This window comes from Equus przewalskii, chromosome 4 (assembly GCF_037783145.1).
Source record: "Equus przewalskii isolate Varuska chromosome 4, EquPr2, whole genome shotgun sequence".
NCBI classification, from domain to species: Eukaryota; Metazoa; Chordata; class Mammalia; order Perissodactyla; family Equidae; genus Equus; species Equus przewalskii.
In genome coordinates, this window is record NC_091834.1 from 37,117,076 (window position 1) to 37,144,489 (window position 27,414).

At 38.9% G+C, this 27,414-nt stretch overlaps 1 protein-coding gene across 1 annotated transcript in view; it reads right to left on the minus strand.

Annotated features, from left to right (window-relative positions):
• Nucleotides 1-837: 837 nt before the first annotated feature.
• The window catches only part of CALCR (calcitonin receptor), a 144,146-nt gene continuing 117,569 nt past the window's right edge, over nt 838-27,414 (minus strand). Inside the window, exons 9-14 of the mRNA XM_008526146.2 lie at nt 24,119-24,272; nt 18,671-18,731; nt 18,524-18,590; nt 15,709-15,927; nt 13,565-13,606; nt 838-2,981 (exon numbers count right to left, since the gene is read on the minus strand). Coding sequence (XP_008524368.1) covers nt 2,748-2,981; nt 13,565-13,606; nt 15,709-15,927; nt 18,524-18,590; nt 18,671-18,731; nt 24,119-24,272 — 777 coding nt within the window. The 3' untranslated portion in view covers nt 838-2,747. The remainder of the gene's footprint in view (nt 2,982-13,564; nt 13,607-15,708; nt 15,928-18,523; nt 18,591-18,670; nt 18,732-24,118; nt 24,273-27,414) is intronic.

Here is a 27,414-nt window from a genome sequence, read left to right on the forward strand (position 1 = left end):
GTTCACAGGTTCGGATCCCAGGTGCGCCAAGTGCGGACCTACATACTGCTCATCAAGCCATCTGTGGTGGCATCCCGTATACAAGATAGAGGAAAATTGGCATAGATGTTAGCTCAGCTACAATCTTCCTCAATCAAAAAATGGAAGATTGGCAACAGATGTTCACTCGGGCCAATCTTCCTCACCAAAATAAATAAATAAATAAATAAATAATTGTAACAATTCTAATGATCTGATATGATGTTGGACACTTCAAGTCTGGTCACAGAATAATGAAAAAAACCGCAAAGAACAATAAAAGGATGTGATAGTTTCTTGCCCTAGATTTCTTTGCCATGCTTCCCAAACTTGTGCAATATAGATTGACAGTTGTGTGTGGTTATGGCATCATCAAGGGTGTGAGAACTGTGCTTTGGAGTTATGAAGACTGAAGATGGTTATACTGACAAAGATAATAACCTTGATGTTTTTGCACTTGGTTTTCCTTTTTTTGAAAAGATTTTATTTTTCCTTTTTCTCCCCAAAGCCCCCCAGTACATAGTTGTATATTCTTCATTGTGGGTCCTTCTAGTTGTGGCATGTGGGACGCTGCCTCAGCGTGGTTTGATGAGCAGTGCCATGTCCGTGCCCAGGATTCGAACCAACGAAACACTGGGCCACCTGCAGCGGAGCGCGCAAACTTAACCACTTGGCCACGGGACCAGCCCCTGCACTTGGTTTTCTAACCTATACTTTTGGATTATCCTTCCTCATCCTGTAATACAAGCAAGATGGGATGCAAGCAGTTCATGGCTGAAATGAAAAAGAGAATAAAAAGAACTTGGAATGAGTAGGAGATGAGATGAATGAATGAAAAGATGAAGAATATATTTCTTTAGAAAAATATGCAAATATACAAGTTTTTGCTTATAACATACTCTGTATTAATTTATACATATACATGGCATAAGCATGTCACATAATTTTGGCACTGTAGTACAATTCTATGGTAAGCTGTTTTGTTGTCATCAGCCCCTACTAGATTAGCACAATAGCATCTAGAATATTTCAGCAATAGATTATCACATTTGTACTAGAGCTGCCAGAAATACTCTGTTTTCCATGTTTGTAAACAAAAATAGGAACACCACTACATAAACACTGTGATTGGAAAATACCTTCTTTTGACTCCTCCCTTACATTCAGTAGAGGAGACTTCAGCTACTTTAGTATCCAAAATGCATTTTCATCGAAGGAATATAGTTTTCTTTGGGTGCACTAAATATATAACCAGAACAAATCAATTTTTTTCTTTCTACAACTAAATCACTTCTGAAAGGCAGTGGCATAAGATGACACAGGTGAGACAAGGTTTGGAGGGTTTCAATATATCGCCTCACTTAAGCACACAGATTAAATAACGGTAACTCTGATTACTGTTGCGAGTTCAGAAATTAGTTTCAGGTGCCAGTAACGATACTAGTTTATTCAGGGATTTTCAAAGATTTTATACTGAGGAAGTAAAGAGACATGTGAGAATATAATATTGAGTTTTAATGAGAAACTCTACTTCTATTTTAAATGAATTGGTATAAGTTTAAATTTGTAGCAGGTCCTTTTTCTCCCCTTCCTGTTTTGCTAATAGCGGCAAACAAGAGGTCAACTACCAACTGACTTCTAATTAGCCCTCGTGAATCTTCCTGGAAAAGACTAAGATCTTGTTAAGGTTTGAAGCTGCGTGGAAGGCAGTTAATGGATTTATATGGAGTCTTTTAATTACCAGTCTTCAATTTATCTTCTACTGCTAGATAGCACCCAAGGGCAAGAGGTAATCTGCTTTACAAACCTTGGAGTGATTTGCTTTATAAATCCTGGAGTTTAGGAAAATGGAAAACTCTCTTTAAAGAGAGTATTCTCTTTCATTAGGAATTATAGTTTTGGCAGTTTTGTGAAAAATTTAGGATGGATTCTTTGCAACCTCCCAGTTTATAAATGTCAGCCACCAACGCACCGAAGGCCAATTCCTTACAGCAGTTAGGCTTGCCCAACGGACGGGATTAGCCAAAGCCAAGCTGAGCATCTGATACTAACAAACCAATGAGCAAGTTGGTCTATCTTAGGTTTCGAGCAAATTGACTCTCAATTTCTTTTTCATTCAAAGTATTAAGTCTTCCTGCCAAAGGCAGGTCTTTCCCCACATCCTCAGTCATCTCTGTATCAGAAAGCCACTTGTCTTGCAGAGGTCATGTTGTAATTTGTGTGGTTTACATTGTGTTGATGGTAAAACATCTGAGTAACATCAGAATTGATTGAAATAAAAAAAATTAAAAATCAGATCTATAGCCAAATACAGAAATATTCTAATTCAAAGTCTAGAGTTAAAAAGAAAAATATTGACAGTGATTTTAATTTTTCAAAGGTAAAAATGGCTCAAGATTAACAAGGAGCACCCTGTTTCTGAACTAGGTCAATTTAATTGTGTTTTTCTTGGATACTTTGCTTGCATTACTATGACATCTGCATCTCAGTCCTGGATGAAAGATGGAGTTCACAAGTGTTGCAGTGGGAGACTCCATTCCTAGACTGTCTCCCACAGCAATAGTACCAAATATAACTTTCTTCAAATTCACTATGGACAAATTCACTTAATAATTCTTCACAAATGATATGTTCGACTCCTGGGAGGATGGGAATCACTTTAAATGCATGGTCTGTTTTTCTCCCAGGAGATGAAGGCTCAGTGATCATGATGCTGTATTTATTCACATTCAAGCGGATGACTCTTGCTCTATGATTTCCAAAGCGATGACCTCAGCACCCTCGCCACCTAGGTTGTTGGCGAGTTCGTTCCTCGGCTCCTGATGGCAGATGTAAACAGGGATATCACCGGCCTCAGCGGAGGCTGCAGCGTTGGAAATGGAGCGGTTGTTGGTGCGGCGCCCCCAGCGCTGGTTCCACTGGGTCTTAAATTGGGCCCAGTGACGCTTCACGGTAGTCTGGACCTGGAAGAGAAGCGGGTGACTTATTTTCATGTAATTGTCAGAAATGACTCAAGCCGAGTTTATGAGCACTGTTCTTGGAGCTAATAAGAGGTTAAAGAGGTTGAACTGTAATTCTGGTCTGAAGGGCTGTGTGGCATATGCTCTGGCTGTGGAATATACCATCTCGGGAGAAGCATTTGTGAGTTGCAGAACTGAGTTACTTGCCTAAGCTACCATTGGCAAGGTTATTTGCTATTCTGAGCAAAGGTTTCTTTAGCTCTTATGTGGAATGAATGAAATTAGATCTGGTTTCACCCTCAATATGGCATACGTGTCATATTAGGGAGAAAGATTTTGAAAACTTTTTACCTGCTACCACCTCTGATAAGGTAGAAGCTTTTATCTAAATCTACTCATTATTGGTCATGGAAATATATATGTAAACCATAGCACAGTGGGTTTTATGATAATGGCCTCATCCTGTCAATTTTCCTTTATCCAATATGGCTTGAATGGGGTGTGCCAGATAAAACTCTGATTAATGGAGTGACAACCATTTAAAAATGAAATTTCAATCTCTTTCTATTGAAAGACTAATATGCAAACAAACTTAACAAACTTGCTTTATAAATATGATAAATTCTATATCAAACACAAGAGGAGGAGAAGATGCTAGCCAGGGTGCTCCAAACATAAAAACTACAATAACCACAACTGAGAACAACACAGGTGGTAAATTTGCTTGTCTAGCTCTGCTTTTTACAGAACTGAATTCAATTTAGTAAAGTTCATCTTTCCTGTTGTCTCCTAACTTCTTGCTTTTCTTTATAGCTGTTCAAAAGTAAAAAATAAGAGATTATTGCTATAATATCTACTCTATATTTCTGAGAGTTTCTATTGCTCAGTACCTAAGACAAGCTTATATACAAAATACTTGCATTGATTTATTAATACATCCTTAGTTTATTTGGCTGCCAAATTTAAATATAACACCTAAACTTTATGGGGCACATGAAGGGAAATCTGGAAATAATATGATGTGACACAAATCACGTAACAAGTTGATTGTGGAGAGCCATTTCATCTCCTCTACATTTGCATGGATCTGAAAGAAGATATAAACAATAGTACAACCTATTAATGTTGTAAAGCTGTATGTATGACATAAGGCTGAATGTTTCTGTGGCAAATACATTTTTTCTGTATGTAGTAGAGTAACAATCTTTCCAGGTAATTATTAGTATTTGTCATATAATTTTAAATATTTTACTCAGGAAAACGCAAAACAGTCAAATGATTCATTGAAAAGCAAGTCAAGAGGGTATGAAACCTGTAGTTGGAGAGATTCATTTTCATACAGCGGTGCAGCTGTAGGGTTCAAGATGACAAATGACAGAATAATTTGTATAATTTGTAATCTGATATTTGGAATACTAGTCTCTCCAAATTACAGAGGCAACAAACTCTGGTTGTTTTTTTTTTTTTTTTTTGAGTGCTTGAGTGCAAAGCACTTTATATCTAATTTTATTTAAAAGAGACAAAGACAAAAACTTTAAGTGGCTTGGGTGAGCTGGTTGCCATGCAGCTGAACTTTGCATTGACCAAAGCCATACAGGGGAGTAAAGGATGGCCTGAGAGCTTTAGCTACTATTTATTGAGGGTTCACCATGTGCCATATGCCAAGCACTTGATTAGTATTAATATATTTAATCCTCGCCACAGTCCTATTCTCTTCACTTTACAGATGACGGCTGAGGTTGTGTAATGTGTCCATGGTCAGACAACTGGAATGTGGCAGAACCACAGACCCAGGTGAAGCCCATGGCTCCTGACCCTGCCACTTGGCCACAGCACACACAGTAGAGAGCTGACCATTATGTTTAGAACTGAACTGAAGACAGGATTTATTTCTTGTGGTCATTGCACAGGTAGGACGACAGCATCAAGTGCTCAAGCATATGCTCCAAAGACTGTGCCCTGTGGGTTTGAGTACCAGTTTGTTTGCTGCATGGTTTTTTCTTTAACTTCTTAGAGTTTTCTCCTTTGTAAAAAGGGGGTCATAACACTAATTCACAGAGATATTGATAAGATTTATTGAGGTTGTTTAAATCACCCAGAGTGGTGCTGGTGCATGGCAGCAGTAATTCCCTTCTTTTTCTCCTCTTTTCTCTCTACACTGACCACCAAGGATTTTCCAATCAACGTGGCTGAATTTGAGAGAGTCAAGTATCTCCCTTATTATTATCTAGCACTTTCAGGATCCTGTCTGGCTCAGTTCTTCATTAGGGGTGTTTACTGATTGAAAATTGATTCATGCATGTGTTTCGCCTCCTGTGGTTTGCTGAGCACATTACTAGAAGATGCACAAGTGGAAGCTGCAATGTTGAGAGAAAAGGCTGGATTGGCAGAATGGAAGAGGTAGAGGTGAGGAAGAATGGAACAGTGAAGAAGCAAATCAAGCAGGACAGTCTGTCTACATCTAGTGCTGAATAACTGAGCATTGACTAGTTTGTTAACCCTTTGAATATTTCTGTCATGAGGTCAGGACACACAGAGAAGACAAGGTCTGAAAGATTAAGTCGTTTTACTCCTTCTAATCAAAACAATATGCTCCTTCACACACTGGCTTCTTGCATTCAGCTATTGCCATTCAAAATAGCAACGGGGTGACGTACTCCAAATGGGCTGAACTTGATCAGGGTTACTCTCTTCAGGAGAAGGAATTCAATCCACATCAAAAGTGACCTGAAGTCTTGGTCTGATGGTTTTGTCTTTTAGTTATTTCCCCAAAATGCTTCCATTTCAGTCACTCAGCCAGGCACATATGGGGGGATTTAATATCCAGCAAGAGCACTTGGACACCAGGCCTAGAGTTGTGTCAGTGGGAGGAATGGAAAATTCCCATCATGCCAGTGCTTTTGCCTGAGTTGGCTCATCTCTCTGCCAAAGTGGTTCTTAGCCACTTATTGCCGTGACCTTAATTTTCCAAACTGCCTCTCTCTCCCTCTGAGTTGTATCACTTCCCATCAGGCCTCTGCTCACTCTGTTCCCTCTGCCTGGAATGGCCTTCTCTTATTCTTCACCGGTGCCCAAACTCCTTTTTCAGGACTCAACTCTACTGTCATCCCAGGAAACTTTTCTTGTCTCCTTAATACAGAGTTAGAAGTCTCTTTTCTGTGCTCTTGTTGCACTTGTCCATGTCTTCACGATTGCTCTTACTACATTATATTGCAATGATTCATTATGTTTCTCTCTCCTTCTGTACAGTAAAATCCTTAAGAGCAGGACTCACATCTTATTCATCTTTGTATTCCGAGAACCTGTCATGCTGTTCGGCATATAGCAGTTATTCAACAAATATTTGTTGACTGTTTGTCAACATCCATTTTAGAATGAGTTCATAACTTTTTCAGTCAAGAAAATAATCATCCATGACTATATTATAATTAGTGTGTTGGTATCCAGTGGTATTAGGGTTGGGGTGCTGAAAATGTCTAGAGTGAACCTGAGAGAGATACTGAAGTTTTTTTCACACAACTCAAAACTGAGTTTTGATATAAGACTTAGCATCGGTGTTTTTTGAGCGCTTGAATTCCTCCCTGAGGTGAATTGTAAGCGATTGGACGTTAGATCATCTACAACCATTAGTAGATTGTATCTCATGCTGTGGTATATGTTCGTGGGAATTGCTCTTGAGCTCCCATGGGTTGCTACTTTTGGAAATTATCAGAAGCAAACACTTGTCATATTGTATCAGCAACCAACTGGGCAGCAGAGAAAGGTTGTCATCGGGTAACATCACACCACCCTTCCATTCCTTTTCCATCTATCAGATCATTTCACTGGGTCTCATTTGATGTGCTGAAAAAAAGTATTGAACTTTGGATCAAGAAACTGACTCTGCCCACATGAGCAATGTAATCTTGGGCAGGATAGTTAACCACTCTGAGACTCCTTCCTTCAATACAACTCTTCTACCTATAGTATATATCAGAATGGCTTTTAAGCTACAAAGTACCATGCAGGGTGGCTACTATTATTATTAGTATTACTATACTGTTATTAAGGTAGGATGCTGACCTTAAGTCTTTAGACTAAAATGAAACTCTTCTGTCATATTTTTTTTTGGAGGGTGGTGGTGCTAAGAAAATAAAAAGAGTCTTAATTACACACATAGTTCCTGATATCACATTTGATTGTCTCTCAAACATTCTAAACTGGGTCTCCATAAAAAATGCTGTATAACCTGGGCTTGCCACGTCCTGTGAAGTATCTGAAGTTGACGTAAATGAGCGAGTTTCCTCACACTGTGGTTTGTGCTGGGAAAACGGGGGTGTTGGATCTTTTGGGAAAAGGGAAGAAAATACTCTCAATGGGAAGATCATCTCTAGGAATATGTTTTCAAATACAAGTGCATTTATTAAAGTATGAATGAGTAAGTAGTTCAGACTCTCCTCTTCCAGCTTTCCCTTCGTCCTCCACACCACTCCCCAGGACGATCCTTTGCTTCCCAGTCTAGTTTCTGGACTTTTGCTTTGTAATCTGTGCAGAAGGGAGTGCTACAGAATTCAAGAGCGACTAGACTGATTATATCAGAAAGTATTGATATGAAACCACAAACTGAATATATCTGGGAAAGAGCATCCCTAATGAGTTATACTTTTAGATAAAACATGAGTAAATTTTACTTTTCTCTTCAAGAATCTAGTAAATATTTAAATTGCTTTCCAATTCTCTTTGGGACTTTGGATTTGGATTTCTTTACAATGCATTATCCTGTTGTGACTAGACAAGAGGTGGCTTGACTTCATTTGGGTTGTACTGTCTATTAAAGGTAGGTCCCCAAACGCCAGCTTTATAACCTAGGAACCATCAAACGCCCAGGAATTAGGAAGTATACTGTTAAGGAATTAGGAAATATACTGGTTCAGCATATTTTTGGAGAAGCAATGTCCCCAGACAAAGGGAGCTGATAGTTTCTGTGGATTCAGCACCTCTCAAATACCGACATTGTCTGTATAGCTAAAACTTACACTCACATTTAGAGGTATGTGAGGCAGACAGTTACAAGTTTGGAGTGAGTTTGCAAAAGTGCCCAGCAGAAAAAAAACAAGTTTTTGTTTCACCTCACCTGTCCTTTTAAAATTATCCCCATTGGCATATCCATGCATATTAATGAAGAACCCAGTCCCACATGAGGCCCAAGGGTTTGAAGTCTATTTTAATATTTAAAATTATTATTACAGAAATGTTCATGGCCATCTATAATTGTATTACAGAATTATAACCTATCCTCTTGTGTGGAGATGGCAATCTGCTTCAGTTTGCAAACCAGATATAGAAAAATAGGCAGGTTCGGATCCTGAGCGTCGACATAGCATTTCTCATCAAGCCATGCTGAGGCAGCGTCCCACATAGCAGAACTACAGAGACTTACAACTAGAATATACAACTATGTATTGGGGGGCTTTGGGGAGAAGGAGAGAAAAAAAAAGATTGGCAACAGATATTAGCTCAGGGCCAATCTTTTTTTTTTTTTTTTTTTTTTTTTGAGGAAGATTAGCCCTGAGCTAACTGCTGCCAATCCTCCTCTTTTTGCTGAGGAAGATTGGCCCTGAGCTAACATCCATGCCCATCCTCCTCTACTTTATACGTGGGATGCCTACCACAGCATGGCTTCTGCCAAGCAGTGCCACGTCCACACCCGGATTCCGAACCGGCGAACCCCGGACCGCCGAAGTGGAACGTGCACACTTAACCGCTGTGCCACTGGGCGGCCCCTCAGGGTCAATCTTTAAAAAACAAAAAAGAATAGACCCTTCACAGCATGTAGAGGACACTTCAATAATTACAGTTTAATAAGGGCAATTATCTCCCACAATACCACAGGTTGAGCCTAATGCTGCTTTGATCACAAGAATAAGGGCATTGAATCTGAAAGAAACAGGGAGACGTTTGTCGCTCCCCAAAGGCATCAGAAATATTAGGAGTTGCCAATGGGATAAGTGTAATTTGAATTGTGTAAATTCATCACTTATTACAATAACTTTAAAATATAGAGCCGCTCTGGTCCGACAGTTTGAAGACGTAATTATTACGCCTGGCTCTAGTATTAACAGTTGTACAAGGTTGGGATATTTGGGTCTCAGTTTCTACGTTTATGAAAAAGAAAACCAGGTTGGAGTCTTCTTGGCTGGATTTGCATGTATTTGTCTTTGGCCTTTGTTTTCCAGTTCAGTTCATTATAAGCCCCTGCTGCTATGTATTGCTGAATTAAAGGTCAGATTTATCCCAGAAGTTTTGATTCAATGAATGAAAGGATTTCAAGGCCTGCTCCTCCATACTTCACTTGCTGCCATCACAACTCACCAGACCTGTTGCAAACTGAATTTAAGATAAAAAATCGTGGGTTTTAAAAACACTTTAAATTCACTTGGAAGTTAAAAAGTAATTGCATGCTTTAAATGTTTTCATATGACTTTTCAAGGCTGGATCCCTATTAAGCCCTAGTAATTAGATGCTGAAGGATACTTCTGAATATTGTTCACAGAGTTGCAACTGATATTTTTTCACCTTTTTAAAGGACATTTCAGCAAGCTCTCTACTGGTCTTTATCTTACAGAATTTTTACCTTATAAAATTTCTATGCTCTATGGTGAGAGATAATTGAGTACTTGAAGATTACAAGATCAAGGCTTTCTAATTCCATTTCACTGCCTACTTTCCTATGTTTGGGGAAGATTTCTTGTTCTAAAAGACAACAATACATAAGTGTAATCTATGATCAGGTTAATATTTTTGAAAATATTTAACACTGTATTTCTTAAATAACATTGCCCTGCATCTCCCTCATTCATTAAGGCAGAGTCATTCATTGCTTGAAGAACAAAGTAGATTCTGTCTAGAGCAATGCTTCTCAAAGTGCGGTCTCCAGCTCAGAAGCATTAGCATTAGCATTACCTGGGAACTTGTTAGAAATGCAAATTCTCAGTCCTACTGAATAGGAAACTCTGCTGGTAGGCACCCAGCAATATCTGTGTTTTAACAAGCTTTCCAGGTGATTCTGATGCACACTGAAGTTTGAGAATACTGGTGTAGAACAAAGAAATCATTGCTTAGCTTTGAGTCCCAAAGCTGATTTTCTTGACTCTCTAGAAAGACAATGGTTTTGAAAACCAGGTTTTATTGAGTAAGAGGAAGAATTTCTAAACAGAAAAGCCTATCTTTGCATATGTTGAGAAAACTTTACTGGTCTGAAAATAGATTTTACTAAAAGCCATAGTATAGAGAACATGCAGGATATGATATAGGGAGAGTCCCTCACAGACAGAAAGGGCAAGGGGCAAGTGCAGAGCCCTTCCAGTCCTGAGAGGAAGAGAGAGATGTATAGAGACACAATGACTTTGCATTTCCCCTTCATGGTGGGAATACCTGGGAAAATGAGGAGAAGAAAGAAAGCAAGGAATAATAGAAACACCCCAGTAAAGCAGGTCTTTCTCTTTGATTCTGAGAGCACAGTCCTGAAAACTGAGAGCCCTGTAAAGAGTCCCACATTTGGCCTGGTACTATGGCCAACATGGTGCCTGAGCCGAGGCTAAGGCACGTGCTGAAGGCAAATTCACAGACCCTTCACAGAGTGAAGAAAGGAGCCCACGTTCCCGGGCTCCTCAGGTGGCTTGGAAGAGAGAACTAGTGTATCAGAAAAGGGCTGGGTCCAGGTCAAGGAGGCCAGAGAGTGAAGGGATCTCCAGGGTCGTCAAAGTGAGGGGAGCCACATGAACTTCAACAGGGGGTGTCAGCATAATACGTGGTAACCACCTGCACCTTTGGACAAAGGGTTTTGAATTAAGTATTTTCTAGAAAGAGACTGTTGTAAACTATTAGAGGCTGGTGGAATGGGCTCTTCAAAGCAAGATAAGTTATAGCAAATAAACAAAGTTTTAGTTTTCATCCACTCCAATTTGTGACTGTTAAATTGAGATCCTTCTGATCAAGTTACTTTGATCTACAAACTATTTTATCCACAATGTATGGGCACTAGCAAGACAGGAAAGAGAGAAAATCCACTGTGTGTTGTTAGTACTCACTCTTAAGTTTTAAGCCACTGCTTGGGAGAATGGGACATCTTTATAGCTGTAATCATCTTTTTTGAGGTCTCTTAGATGCTTAATAATTTACTGAAATGTTTGGATAGTCAATGTCCATGCTCTCGGAAGAGCTGTAGGAAATGGGTGATACATTAGCATGCTTTCCTGGTCATCTCCTGATTCCTATTACTGTAATTCTCAAAATTCCTTCCCTGTTTCTGATCTACCAATTGGCTATCTGATCCATTTCCATAGGAGGAATCACTGATAACATACAAATAATAAATAAAAATTAAAACTTCCATCTTCACTGTACAACTGACATATTAGCCTGCTAAATCTCTACTAAAACTTAATATTCAGCCAGGTGAAGCTTGACCACAACCGTATCTCAGATGCAGTTGGAAATAATGCCCTGCATGTATGAGTGCCCTACCTAGGTTTAATGTTGTAAGACAATACATTCACAGAAAGCCCAGCTGAGACCCAGATGCCTAAAATCCATGGGGTTGTAATATGATATTTGGCATACTACACAATTTGTATATTATTAGAAGTGTCACACTTGTACCTTCCCCAGTAACAGGACCTTAATTAAAATGGAGATGGTTTCTTTACTTCAAAAATCAGAGACACTCAAATACAGAGATACTCAAATGAACTAGAAACATTTAATTGTTAGGAGTACCTCTGGGTTTGCTTTCTATGTCTGATACTTCAAAGACAGCATCATAGTTAAGATAATAAATACAGTCATGTGCCACATAATGACATTTCAGTCAACAATGGATGGTATATATGAAGGTGGTTCCATAGATTAGTACCATATAGCCTAGGTATGTAGTAGGCTATACCATCTAGGATTGTGTAAGTACACTCTATGATGTTCGCACAATGACAAAATTGCCTAGCAATGCATTTCTCAGAACGTGTCCCCATGGTTATGCAAAGCATGACTATATTGAGGTATTTTTACAAAAGCATGCAGTCCTCTCATGTTTTCAAAGCATGCCCTTTCTGAACCTGATTTTTATATTAGGCATATTTTGATATTATTTTAGATGAAAGAATTTATTTTGTATGCCACCCAGAACAACTCAAAAGGCAGAGATATGCATTCACAGAAATTGATATAAAGGTGGGGTGACCTAAGCCCTATTTACTTATTAGTTTTGCTATTCTTAAAAAAAAAAAGGAAGAGACTTAACAGCTGGCAACAGAAGGATGTTTTTTCATTTCTATCCCAAGCCTCTAGTCTACTCCTAGCAATAGTGAAGGCATAATGTTTTTGTTGAGTGAAGAAATGAGTTGATGGGTGAATGGATGAAGGAAGGAATAAAATATGCCAGTTGAAAGGGAGAATAGGAGCAACAAAATTCTTGTGATGTTAGGATTGGAGATGAGTAATAGGTCACAAGCAGCAAAAATATTATAGGTGTTCACTAGATATTGTTTAACTGAAGAAATAAAGAATAGAGAATCAATTAAAAATCAATTGATAATGGTTAGAAAATGTTTCTAATTACTAACAGGCAAATAATATGTTGATCTCTTAACAAAATGTGATTTGCTTTGGTATAGAATTATTCTTAATTGCAATTAATTTAAAATTATCAGAAATACTTTAACATTAAAAGTTATGCAGTGAATAACTGGAGAAAGTGAACCAATAAAGTCTCAGGGAGGAATCATAGACATAATGCAGGGCAGTGGAAATTTACCTAATTAAGGATCAGGAATTTGAGTTCTAGTTCTGGTTGTACAACTAAGATCGTGGCATTGGGTAAGTCACGTGATCTTTTTGGAGTTTAGATTTCTCACCTGAAAAATGAGGAAGCTTTTGAATCATGTTCCCTGAAGCCCTGGCAGTTCTTTGGGCCAAATTTTAGCGGCTCCATTTTTATGTTTTACAAGCTGGGCTCCTAGGCAAGAGTCCATTGGAAGAAAGCATACTCTGGCAAAAAAAAACCCTGAAAACACTCGCCTCATGCATCTCTAGATTTTCCTGATCTAAATATTGAGATAATAAGTGTCTTATTTGAGAATTCTTTTTGAGTCTTAACTTTAGGATGATTTTCAAAATGTTTTATAAGTAGTATGACATGGTGCCACACAACTGGAAAAGAAGGTAGTGAACCAGTACAAGTTGACTGGACATTGGCTCTGCCTTGGTGAGGAGTTGGGTCTTCCAAAGGGAACAGAGGCATGACTTCTCTTCCTATGGGAATCCAGAACAGCTGTCACTATTGCTGCTCAGGGTGCTGACCAGTTTAGGGTGCACTCCAAGGAAATCAGAACTTAGCTGCCTGTCTGGATAATATCTGCAATTGTACCACACAAACACAGATAACATTCAGCTTGGAGTAGTGGAAAAAGCACAATCCTGCTAGTCATGAAGTCCTGTGAGGCCAACTGTAGAAGTGAGAGCAAGTGAAAAATGTGTGGGGGCCCTTTGGGAACTGTAAAGTGCTGGTTTTATATAAACAAATGATAGTGTTACATGAAATGCATGCTTACCTCGTTGTTGCAGAAGCAGTAAATCATCGCAACGAAGAATCCCTAAAAAGAGGAGGAAAAATAGAGTTGACGTTATTTTTGTGTGCATTATATTGTTTGGCAATCAATATAAATAGACAACCTGGAAAGGAACATTTCACTACTGCAACGGCAAGACTAAGCTCAAGGAGAAACAATTATCATCATGCAAATTCAGTCCCTCACTACAAAATATTCCATTAGAAATGTATTCTTTTTAGGATTTTATCATTTGGCTACAAGGACAGCTCTAGTCAATCTGGTTAATATATTACTGCTTTTAACATGGACATTTATATATGCTGATTATAGAGGATTTGAAAAAAATTTTGTACTTAAAAAATTTGAAAACTGAGATCTTGTAGTCTAGTAGAGAAAACTTTTGCAAGCACAAGTGTCACAGTGCATGGCTGTGGGCCCGACTGTGCCCTGCGTCTTCATGGTGAATTGGTGTAGTACTGTACCTACAGCCAAGTTCATCTCCCAAATAAGGACATCTCTCGAATAAGCAACCTCTGAGGTCCTGGTCACTACTCAGAAGATTCCTTGTGTCTAAGCTTTAATGATCTATGGAAATGGCCAAAGCAATAGCTCAGATTATTAAAACAACCCCTAAACTTTGGTTTTAGCCCTACTAATCTTGACATCCTTCTTCACATTAAGCCTCAGCAGTAGAAAATAAAATTACTTTGAAATTTAAAATTGAGACAGCAAAACTCTGGCCTAACAGCCTGTAGCAGACTCACTGCTGACTTAGGACCCTCCATGCTCCACCTGGCTTTCAAAATACCTGGCACTGTGTCTTCAATGGGGCTTTGGATCGGGGGCAGAGTGAATGGAAACAGGGCAGCCATTCTCCACTCTTGTATGGCAGACACGGGACCACCCAGTACAGCCCCTGAGAGCCCACTCCATTCTCTCCCACATAAGGAGAGGCCTGGATACTTCCCTTTATAGTCACTGGTCTGTTCTGGATGGATTCCTGACATCCCTCTGACAAATGGCGGGTGATAAAGCAGGAGGCATGGATGGCTTTGTGCAAATTCATTATGCCTCATGGAAAAACTGATTCAATATTTATTTATGAAAAGAGAGTCTGAAAATTTCTGTATGAGTTACCAGGGAGAATATGCCTGGGTGGGACCAGCTGAAGGCCCTGGGAGTCATGGGAAAGCAGAAGCAACAAAGTGCCTCACAAACCTCAGTTTCCTTCACAGTTTTGGCTGAGCCTGTTGACTTGGAGGCTGCAAGTTATGAGATTTTAGATCATGGGACTTAGAGTTAAATCTCCTGACTTTACCACTAACCAGAAAATTCCATTTCCTTATCTGTAAGATTGGTGTAATAATACTTACCTCACACTTTAGGTGCTTAATAAATGGTAGCTATAATTATCTTTATTTTTGATTAGACAACGTGAGAATGTCAGCCATATCCCTTCTCTGGCGTCTGCCTAACATTGTAGGAATGGCTAAACTGAGAGTCTCTGGTCCTCACCTTTCTAATCAGGGCCAAGGTAGTGAAATGGAGTAATTGGAAACTGGGTTCCAGTTTAAGAGGGAGATAGCTTCCAGCTCAGGGTCCAGTGGAGGCATTTCACACTAATAGAAACATCTGCCTCTCTGCTGTTGTGTTTTCATGGCGTTAGCAACTATGTTGATAGTAATCCAGGTTGGGCGACTGATTGGCATTGGTTATGTTGACCTTGAAAACTCCCCTCAATAAAGCGAAAACAAATGTGGCCCTCAAACTACTAGGAAAGGGAAGGAAAGGTCGAAAGGACTGTGGGAGTAGAAGCTCTGTCCTCAGCACTGTGCAGTGGGTCACTCCCTGGACAAATATTTGTCCTCATAAAGATATGTTCTTAAAGCTCATACTCCCTCTGCTTCCTTCCGTAATTTTAAGATTCAATACACAGGATAGCAGGCGATGAGAAATAGAGGAACTGTAGCCCTTCCAAGTTACATATAGTCTAAAGGGCCCTTCTAGTCACAGATGAACCCCAGAAAATTGATCATCCTGTGGCAGCTAGCTAGACACAACACATCCATGTTGTGTGTATTAGCATTTCATTCATTTTTATTGCTGAGCAAGTAGTTGACTAAATACACCATTGTCTTCCTTACCTGGAAGTGAATCAGAGAGTGCATCAGGTAATCATAGATTTTCCCAAGCATCTTGTTGGAAGGTCTCCAGGGAAAGACGACAAACTGGATTCCCAGCAGGGGCACCAGGATCAGAGTGGCCCTCACAGCCTTCAGGTACATGTGCGATTCTGCCTCTTGGGTTTCCCTCATTTTGCTCACAAGAACCCGGACGATGTTGAGCAGAAAGAAGAAATTGACCTGGAAAGATATGAAGTTATGAGCAAATCATCCAGGTTACTACCACTTAAGGGCACTCACTTTCTTCAGTTCTTGTTCACCCAGTGTGGGGAGCAGATGACATCTCCACAGGGCATGAGAGACCACCTGAGGTGGAGTATAATTTACTCAGCATTGCTGGCATACCGCGCGTCAGATAACCAAAGATTCATTTCAGACATGAATTAACATTTCCTTTTTTTTTCCCTAAATGAGGAAATATTTTCCTGTACATGTAAATTTATTAGGTTCAATGCTAGTGAGGTTCAACTCTTTATTTTGATTTTTATAATTTTTATAAAAGGGAGTCATAAATGACATTTTTAGATCTTTCTTTCTTGTCATTTCATTATGAAGATTTCCCCCTTAGCCAGGACTACTTACCTCAAAGTGAAATGAGGACTGAAAAATTTACCTGTAAAGTTTATTCAGTGGAGACAGCTAACCCAGCCTTCTTTTTTTATAACATTTTTTATAAAGAAAATAACTTCATGGCATATTCAACTATAATGTATATTCAATACAATGGAGATTTTAAGTTTACGTTGAGAAGTTTAGACAAATGTATGCAGCTGTGTAACAGTCACTCCAAACAAGAACACTTCAATCACCCCAGAAAGTTTCCTCCTGCTTTGTAGTCAACAGGCCCTTCCCCCGACCCCCAGCAGCCACTGATTTCTATTACCATAGAAACGGAGTATTATATACTATGTACTCTTTTGTGTCTGGCTTCTTTGGTTTGATATATTATCTGTGAGATTCATCCATGTGGTGTATATTAGCATTTCATTCATATTTATTGCTGGGCTCATTGCTCCATTATATAAGTAATACACATAATTTGTTTATTCATTCTCCTGTTGATGGGAATTGGAATGGTTTCCACAATTTGACTATTATGAATAAACATGCTGTGAATATTTGTATAAAAGTCTTTGTGTGGACACATGTTTTCATTTCTCTTGAATAAGTACCCAGGAGTAGAATTGCCTGTTCATGTGGTAAGTGTGTGTTTGACTTTATAAGAAATTGCCAATCTGTTAAAAGGCGGCTTCATTCTGTGTTCCCTCCAGCACTAGAAGAGAAGTCCAGTTGCTCTTCACCCTTGACCACACGTGGTATGGTCACTCTTTTTAATATTAGCCATTCTGGTGGGTCACAAACTATTTTTGGTTGTGAAGATTAGTTCTGAAACCAAAATCATTTTTAAAATTTAATTGATAATTTATTTAAAAATGATCAGACTGATTTTTCTACCTAGAATAGAAATAAATGTTATTGCCAAAAAAATTCAAGAAAGAGACCTTAGTAAAGTTGAACTTTTATGGGGTGTTGCAAATATTCAAGACCCACATCAGTGGGTCCTTGCAAGGAGAGGTGGGGTAGTAAGTGTGTCACTATTCTGAAAAAGGGCAAAGGAAATTGAATTTGCATTGGAAAACCTAGGAAAGTTAGAACACAGTCTGGATGATAACCCAATTTGATCGGTTACTAATGGATGCTTCTTCAGTGCAGAAGCAGAACGGTCCATGACTCAGACTATTTTTATCTGTCTTACTCTTATCCAAAGAAAACACCATCACTGAAGTTAACGGGAAAAATAATATCTAAATATTAAATTTGATGTTCTGATGCTGGCCAACATATAGAAACCATGGGCAGAAATAAAAGAGCTTGGATATAGATTCAGACAGTCATATTCTGCCCTACTCCAACTTCTTACTAGTCATGTGATTTGGGGTGGGTTTACTTAAGTCTTTGGGTCCAGTTCTCCTAGTGAGTAAAATGTCCTGATGATTCTACTTTGAAGGGTTGCTATTAGGAAGTGCATGGCAATGTATGAGAAGTGCCTGAAATACCTTAAGTGCATGATCAGGTGTGAATATGGTGATGGCTCACGTACCAAAGATGAAATGGAAGTTGTTTTGTTTGGCAAAGCTGAGGGAAAAAGGTCAGAGGGACCTTATGTCTCTGACTTTATCAGCAACACCTTTTTGCCATGCCTCAGCCCCTTGGTCTTTACCTTTAACTAGGAGAATTTAGTTATAGAATTGTTAAAAAAAAAAAAAAAACCACCTATATTGTTGTTATGGTATGCATAGAAATGAGCTTATGCCCCCCTCCATTATATTAAATAATCACTTTTTTTTTTAAAGATTGGCACCTGAGCTAACAACTGTTGCCAATCTTTTTTTTTTTTTTTCCTGCTTTTTCTCCCCAAATCGCCCCTGGTACATAGTTGTATCTCTTACTTGCAGGTCCTTCTAGTTGTGGCATGTGGGACGCCGCCTCACCGTGGCCTGACGAGTGGTGCCATGTCCATGCCTAGGATCCAAACCAGCAAAACCCTGGGCCACTGCAGCGGAGCGCATGAACTTAACCACTCAGCCACGAGGCCAGCCCCAAATAATCACTTTTTTTATTTGAAGACTCTCAAATCAAATTGTTCTTATTATAGATTATCATTAAATTAGCTTCATTTTGAAGTTACAATACATATGTTACATAGAACCATCTTCACAGAAATCCCCATAAAGAGATAACATTGTTAATAATGGATGTAAAAAGCAATTCTCACCACTAATGCAGCCATGACAGGGCCGTGGATGATGTACAGCAAATGGGTTTCCACACTCAGCCAGCAGCTGAAAGAAAGGGGGGAACACATCAATCCAAGTGCATTTTATTTACAAATGTGTTAACTAAAACCCACCATAATACTTACTTGTCATTGAAGTACAGCGCTCTAGTAATAGCATGGATAGTGGTTGGCACCAACGGGAATCCTGAAAATGTGAAGAAGTACAAATCACACTGGGTTTCTTGCTCATAAGCTATAACTACAGTTGCGTGGAAAATATTAGTTTACTTTCAAAAGTGGTGGCAAATTGGGGCTGGCCCCATGGCTGAGTGGTTAAGTTCGCGTGCTCCGCTGCAGGCGGCCCAGTGTTTCGTTGGTTCGAATCCTGGGCGCGGACATGGCACTGCTCATCAGACCACGCTGAGACAGCGTCTCACATGCCACAACTAGAAGGACCCACAACGAAGAATATACAACTATGTACTGGGGGGCTTTGGGGAGAAAAAGGAAAAAATAAAATCTTTAAAAAAAAAAAAAAGTGGTGGCAAATTTAATCTCTCTTTCGAGATGTTTCCCTGACATTTTTGCACAAATTATCTTTGGTCAAGCCAGGTAAAAAATGCTCTCGGTTAGAACAGCATGTGTTTTCAGCAAGTTTGGTTAAGAACAGCCAGATAATTAAAAGCCTCTCCCAAATGATCCAGTATGGTGGCTACATTATGACTCTTATTATGACTATTATACCATTGTTAGGTTTGTCATGATGATGATGATGACTATTAACTGAGGCCAGAAAGCATCGCGTTGCATGTGAACTGGGCTCTCTTGTGGAGAGGCACTGGGTCACCTTGGAGGGATGTGCCTTGGGACAGCATATGGAAGCAATAGTGTGATTGTGCCGAAAGCCTTGTTGGTGTTCACAATATTTCCTTTAGATTTTTTGTTTTTCTGTCTGTTTATATCACGAGAACACTTGAGAGTAGCTAGTGCTTTCCCTACCCTCTGTAAGTTCTGGCTGCAGAACTTGATTAAGGCAGCTTAGTACCTACTTCCCTGACTAAACTTGAAGTTCTAGTAAAAATAACTTTGAATTTATAAATGAAACGATGGAGGTAGTTACTGGAAATGCATCCTGTCTAGTTACATCTTTTTAAAATCGATTTTTATTCTGCAAATGTGATCTAGAGAAAAGTTGTGATTTTTGTAAAAAAAATTCTCTCTTTTCTCAGATGTACCGATGCACAATAGAATATTGTTTGCTTTGATTGAGACATTTGTAGCAAGACTTGTAAAATTATCATCAGATTAAGAAATGGGTCTCAGAAGTGAATTAGACCGACACACTTTTAGTTTCTATGAAGTATACACAAAAAGAGAACACCTCAAAATACTGAGTTTCTACTGAGAACAACCTCAGCTTCTTAACCCATGGAGCATGTAATTCAATAGGACTATCGATTAAATGTTTGACCTGAAAGAATTTTGAGTTTGACTATTTACACAAAACATAATTGTTTTATTCAGAGCAGTTCTAACATAACATTTTCCCACTTGGGTTTAGAAACAGAAATTTATTCTCTAGATTTATTCTGAAATACGTATTTTAGAATTAGCAAGAGAGGCATATGGAGATCTAACTCTCACCTTACCATTTTGTACAAAGGAAAATGTGTTTCTTACTTAATATAGAGAGGAGTGTAGATCCCATATCTGCTAACTCCTGGGGTTCTTTGCCTTCCTCTAGCCATGATGCCTCTTTTTAAGCAGTTTGCCTGTTCTTTCCTCTTTCTCTTCTCCCTCTAGGCCCCAAGAGCCATAACAACCATTCCCTCCTACTAAGGATGGCGAGGGTAAGAATAACCCTTTCTCCATAGGATTCTTCTTTTAGGCGGACTAGATAAATTCTATTTGTTCATTGTAAAAGTCCATAGGGGGAATTTCCTAGTTTGATTTACAGCAAGAGGAGAACCAGCAAGGTGAAGAATCAATCTGAAGAAGGTTGTAAAATAAATGACTTTTCTGATAATTAAAATTCAGTATTTGAAGTTGTTTCAATTTGAAAGAAATCAACCAATAAGTGGTCTTGTGTAGACTTGTAAGGGAGTAACTACTGAAAGAAGCCTTCTTTCATTTTCTGTTGGGGAGAATTTAACCACTAGATGCTTTCACTCAGAGAGTGATGTTCATAACATCTCTTATACTTTGAGATCTGTTCCAGATCCTGGAGTGGGTAATATTATTCACAGCTGAAATGAATGAATGGGATGTACATTGCCTACAAACAAGGTTAGGTCTCAGGACGAAGCTTTCTTGGGCCAAATCTTCTGCTGTCACACCTTCAGACTCTTTTCAATGTCTAGGTTATGCCTTATTTTATGGCATTGTAAAATTTAGGACCTATCATACTATTTCAGTGTGAAAATAATTTCAAAAAGACAATACAAATATTATCCAGTAGAAACTTCTTCTTCTTCGTTCCATTAAATTCTTTAAAGTTTCTGTGACACTATTTTTCTTAAACAGTTTTTTTGGTTGTAATTTTACTTGTTTTGCTCCCATCCAAAGGTAATGCTTGCCTAAAGTTTTAAGAGAGGACTATTGCTTTAAAATATGTCATCATGGGTGTCTCTCAGTTTTGTTCTCAGAGTTGAGATTTGGTACTATGATTTTTGAATAGCAAGGAGTTTGATGGAATTTTGGTGTGTGTGTGTGTGTGTGTGTGTGTAGGAGTGGAGAAAGATTTAGCTCTGGCATGCTAAAAAATAATTACATTTTAGAACTATATTGGTTGACTATCTGTCTTTCCAATCATCTATCTGTGGAAATGCAAATCCTTCTCATTCTTTTAAGTTGACAATTCTGTCTTTACCTTTCTGAGTGCAATGTTCCTTAGGATTCTACTTGAATCATTCTGATAAAGTTTTAAGTTATTTTCTGGTTAAAGAAAGTTAAGGTATCCCATAAATATTTTACTTGTTTTCATTACTTTCTTTTTGACACAGCTGAGAAGCTTGTTCCTTTTTTCCTTTGAGTTCTTTATGCATGTTAAGATGTCTTCGTCGAGCTGTCTATGATGATGCCAAAAAGTTTTATAACTAATTCACAATGCATCAGTATAGAAAGATCAGTGTAAATTGTTCCTTTCAGGGTGTCCTCATCTCTGCTGAATGTCACAGGCAAGAATAAATTTACAGCCTTTTTCTTCCGTGGAAAATTTTCTGAGTGTGGCAGATAGATGTTTTTGAATAGTCAAAACCGGTACAAGAAGCATGCCATATATTTTATTTCAAAGGAAATAAGCAAAATGGATCAGACAGAAATGGTGTCTGTGTGTGTGTGTGGCAGGCTTGGGTGGGATGTTATTTTCAGGTCTTTAATTGCAAGGCAACTGACCAGCACTAATCATTACTATTGTGATGATCAGAATTGCTATTGGGTGGATTAAATTGTGTTCAGTTGATTCCTAGTATGACCAGCTTTGGAAGATTAGAAATCATTGAGAGGGCATATATGAGGCTACATATATGAGGCTGAAAAGGGCAGGGAAAGGAAAGATCAACCTCTTGGAAAAGGCTGGAGCTAAAAGAAAAAAAAAAAAACGATAAAAGGTGATTTTGACCTTGAGGACAAGAAAGAGCATGAGAACCCAGCATCTGCTATGGGACCAGCAGGAGGATAGTCACAAGCCTGATTTCTAACCCCAAAGGATGGTTAAGGAAACAGGATGCTGGGGCTGCTGCTGTTGCTGCTCATTGAGGAGAGCAGCCTACAAGATGAGGTGTTTTGGGGTGTATTCTAGAGGGATGTTCAGTTCACAAAGACCCTCTCCCGTTTTTTCTGGATGGGTCACCCAACCCCAGACATGTTTGCACCATGTGACAACAACCCTCTCAATGTCCTTGGCCACAGTTCATTGAACCATGGCTGGCCCCCTGACTTCAGTTGGACAAATCAGATTCTCTTGCCCTGCTATTCAGAACTGGGACTTAAAGACAAGCATTTTTTCTTTCTGTGTACCTGGAACAGAAAAATGTGAACTCAGGAAACTTTGGGATAGGTTGTATTTAGCCATTAGGATTGGAGGAGCAGAGACTCTGTGATCTATTATCTACAGAGAAAGAGATGGCTAAAACAGATGCTCAGAGAAAAGCAGAGACAAAAGACAGAGAGAGACTCTCCTCGTTGCCTGGTCCCAGAGGTACAGCCCTTTTAGCAGCCTAGCTGCATTTTGGCTCTTGACTTCCATGAGATACTCTAGATTCTGATAATTTCTCTCTTTCTGCTTAAATTAGAACAACTTATTCCCTGTTTCTTGCAACCAAAGAGTTGTAGCATCATCATTTCAACATTGAGACACTCCAAATATCTGCCCCATTGATCTACCATTTTGGATTATCCCATTGGGTTTGGGTCATGTGTTTGGTTAAAATCCATGTACTCCTGCTAGGGAGGGGTGTTGTGGAAATAAGTATCGCACAGGACCAGCCCTGTATAAATTGTGGCAAAGTGTTTGGGCTGCTTATATGACTTCCCAGACACATTTCTATATGGTTGGTAACAATGCGTGTTGGGCAAGGGTTTAAATACAAACGTTTATTTTTCAGAAAGCCTTTGGATTATCCTCCCTTCTCATTTAAATCTTTCCTTTCTTATAAATATTTTTAGGGGCTCCCCAAAATGCTGCATTAAAGGGCAGGCTTAGTTGAAAGCAATCCACAGACTTTACTCCAAGAGTCAAAGTCACCCTGTCAGTGGATAGTAAGGGCAGCCTTTGGCTCTATAGTCATGATCCTCCTCTGGCATGTGAGTTTCATGGGATGTGTCTTTTTTTGATAAGGCAGCATGTGTCTTTGTCCCAGAGCCATTTTACTCTTACTGTCTCACTATCCATCTGCTCCCCTTCCACCAGAGTGAGCTAGATTTTTAGCAGCCCTGGGGGAAGGGAAACAATTCTAGAGAGTCCTCATGCACCTCAGCACCCTACCTTAGCCAATCTGTACAGAAGCAGCTACATCTTAAGCAATCCAACTGTAGGCTTTGCAAAGCCATTGCCATGTGCTATGGTGTCAGGTAGGTTCTACTCGGAGGCCGATGTGGTTATGTCTATTGCTCAGGTGGACTCCACTTCTTGACCTTTCACTGGTGGAGTCTTGCTGATGGATTGACAGGAACGAATGTTCTTGAGGAAGGCAAGTGGGGCCAGGGCAGAGGAGATATTGAATTCAAAATGTGAAATTCACCTTTGCTTTATAAACAGGTGATAAATAAAACTAAAGGGGCCTAATCAGATCTTCTCTCAATCAGGGCATGTTTTTATTCGTCTGTTACCTGTGTTTGTTTCCTGCAGACATTCTCATAATCATTTCCCTCCTTTTCTGCACTGACCCTACTACACATCACAGCCCTTATGAACTTGTTAAAGGGCTTCTACCAAGCTCTCTTGGAGACTGATCTCCTGCCAGCACCTGTGTCCCATCATTCCTCAAAGGACCTGGGGCCCTGACTGTTCTCTGAGACGAAGACTAGAAGAAGACTGTAAATATATAGACAGAAGTACTGGTGGCTCAAAACTCAGCTGGAGAAAATACATACCCCAGCCCAAGAGGTAATACCACCGCAAGCGTTGCTCCTCAGTAAACACGGCCACCACGATGAGGGTGTGAAGATAGATCCCTTCGCAGAGCATCCAGAAATAATTGCATGCCATCATGTACTGGTGGAAAAAATGCAAAATCTTGCAGCTCACCTGTTCAAAAGAAATGAAGATACTCAGTGGGAGACATCGGCAAGTGTCTGGTAGTGAACAGAGGGTGAATGTAAAAATGAGCCAAAGTATCTACATTTAGCCTGCAAAACAGTTTCCCCAAGCATCTGTCAACATGTGCCATCCTCTATATCCATGAATCAGAGTGATAGTGCATAGATCACTAGTATTACATGTAAACAGCCATCTAGGGCAATGTAAGCCTAGTCCCCAGCATAATCTTCTTTCCCCATTACATTATGGTGACATATAGACTAGACAGGTTCATTTTCCTGCAATGTGTCTGAGACCCATGATTTTTGAGAACATCCAAAGATTTGTCACATGACTTTTATGGCCCTTTTTCTATGGCCAATGAGCCGAATAATCCAGAAATTGTTAATGCTGCTCCAGAATTTCATTGATCTGTTGCTGATGTCTCCTTAGCAGTAAAGAGGAGAGAACCAGGAGGTAAAATTCTCAAAAATGAGCCAGGAGCTATGCTGAACATAACTGATGTGAGCCATTTTGTTTTCATATGGGAGGTTTGGTTTCTATGTTGGGGTCTGAGTGTTTGGCTCCTAGAGATTAGGATGGCATTGTTGCTCAGTGCTCAATGCAGATGTAGGAGCCACACCTCTAGGGGAATCAGATTAACTACATATTGTTGTCTGTATAGAAATAATTATAACTTAAACTGCATAACAATATCCTAAATTATTTCCTAATCACCTTTGGAATAGGGCTTCTCATCTCGTCACTATTGATATTTTGCATTGGATAATTTTTTTGTTGTGGGGGGTGTAAAAGGGAGCTGGGGAATACCCTCTTGTCCCTAAGAATTCATTCTATCTTCCCAATGCCTGAAGTGCCATATAATTTCATTTCTTTAGCTTATGGCCATTTTCCTTATTGAAATGCCAATACCTCTGGAAGGGTTTACACATTTAACCCTATCATTCATTCAGAGAAAACTTAGAATAGAAGAATGAAAGAAGGTATAGGGAAGGGGATGGAGGATCATAGAAAACGCAGATTTAGAATGTGCTTTAACAAATACTTATTGATCTTGCACTGGATGCAGGCACTAGGCTAGAAAATTTAAAGTAGTCAAACACAGTCCTTATTCCCAAGAAACTTACAGTCTTGAGAGGTTCACAAAAAGAGGGCCCAGGGAAGTAATGCTGAAGGTAAGCCGTGCCTACTGGAAAACTTTGGCCAGTGTTAAACCAGTGCACGCTTCATTCTCAGTGCACACTTCATGCTCATGATACGTTTTATAGGTGATCAAAAACTCTTACCTTTCACAAAAAATGCTTGCGATTTCTCTCTCTCATTGGTAAAATGGAAAATCAGGTGGATAGGTTTGGCTTCTTATATTGACTCTATATGGTTAGAGACAATAGCATACTAAGGAAAAAATTATGAGATGTTTTGGTTTTGCTTTGCTTTAAAACAAATTTGGCAAAGGAGAATTCAAAATAACAACCACATATTTCTTAAAGGACTTATTCTGCTAGAGTTTGATCAAAATGCGTATTTTATTATTTAAGATCTTTTGGTTTTTCAAAATGGTAGCTAAGTTTCACGCAGAAACTATGCTTGTGTTTTTGTGTTCAATCCTGGTCTAGGTCCCAGGGATGCAAAGATAAACTTCAGTGCTTGCAATCAAGGAAGTCACCTTCTGGTGGGGAGGTACATATGGAAACAAATAAGTGCGACCATGCACAATGACTTCTAAAAAGGGTAATTTCTGTAACCAACTTTAAGACTTAAATTCTTTTCTCAGAGACACAGCAAAGCCTGGCAACTAAATCATAGAAAATAAATGAATCAAACTAATGGGGTTTGTGTTGTTGACAGTAAACAATCCATTCCATTTGTGTGAAAATTAACAAGGAATGACATAGTAGATTCTGCCAAAGTCGAACACATTAATGAGCACTGTCAAGCATTCTGCTCTTCCTCCAATTTTTACATCGTTTGGGGGCTGCAATACAGACTAATTTATAGTAAAAAAGGTAGCTGACTATAAACTTACTTCTTAAATTTGCATCAACAATATTGAAAGAAATGAAAAGCATGCAAGGAGTATATTTCCTTGCTGTTCAGTTACTAGGGGCTATCATAAGTATGTTTGGAAACTTACGGCAAACAAAACCACGTCCTCCACTCTACCAATATATAAATAAATAATTTAAAATACTGAAAAATTAGTTTGAAATGGTCTAAATAGTACTAACTCCATAATACTTTGTACTGAATCAAAGCTGCCAAGTTTATTTCTGCTAAGTCTTGTTTTAAAGCAGAAATAAACTTCGCTGTAGGTTCAGAGTGATCTCTAGTGATTATGCATGATTACACTTCCCTGAAGCTTCTAAAAATATTTTCTCATCGGTTCATTTTAGCACAGAAGGAAGGGTGCAAATTATATTTACTTGAGCGAGGCAAGAAGAATCGATAAGTCAATTTCTAGATATTTTACGCGAAAGAAAAGACATTTTAAAAGACCGTGAATAATAAAGATTTGGGCCCTGCAACTTTACTGTGTTCATTTATTACTTCTAATAGTTTTTTAGTGGATTATTTAGGGTATTTTATATATAAAATCATCTCATCTGCAAATAGTGAGTTTCACTTCTTCCTTTCCAAATTGGCTCCCTTTATTTCTTTTTCTTGCCTAATTCCTCCGATCCAGCTAGGACTTCCAATACTATGTTAAATAATAGTGGTGAAAGTGGGCATCCTTGTCTTGTTTCTTTTCTTAGAGGGATGGCCTTCAGTTTTTCACCATTGAGTATGATGTTAGCTGTGAGTTTTTCATGTATGGCCTTTATTATATTGAGGTACTTTCCTTCTATATGCATTTTATTCAGAGTTTTTACCATAAGTGGATGCCAGATCTTGTCAAATGTTTTCTCTGTGAATAAAGTCCCATTTCTGACTCAAAAAAAGATGGATTTTTCTAGCTCATTTGTTGAAGTTATTAAAGCACATATGATTACTATAGGAAAAAAAGATTTGTGGTCCTTATTGGTTAAGTTTACCGGGTTAATCTTTTAGTAAATTTTACTTAATGGACATTTAGAATACATATTGAGTGAACATGTAATTGCTGTTAAATGTGTCTGCCTGATTCATCTTT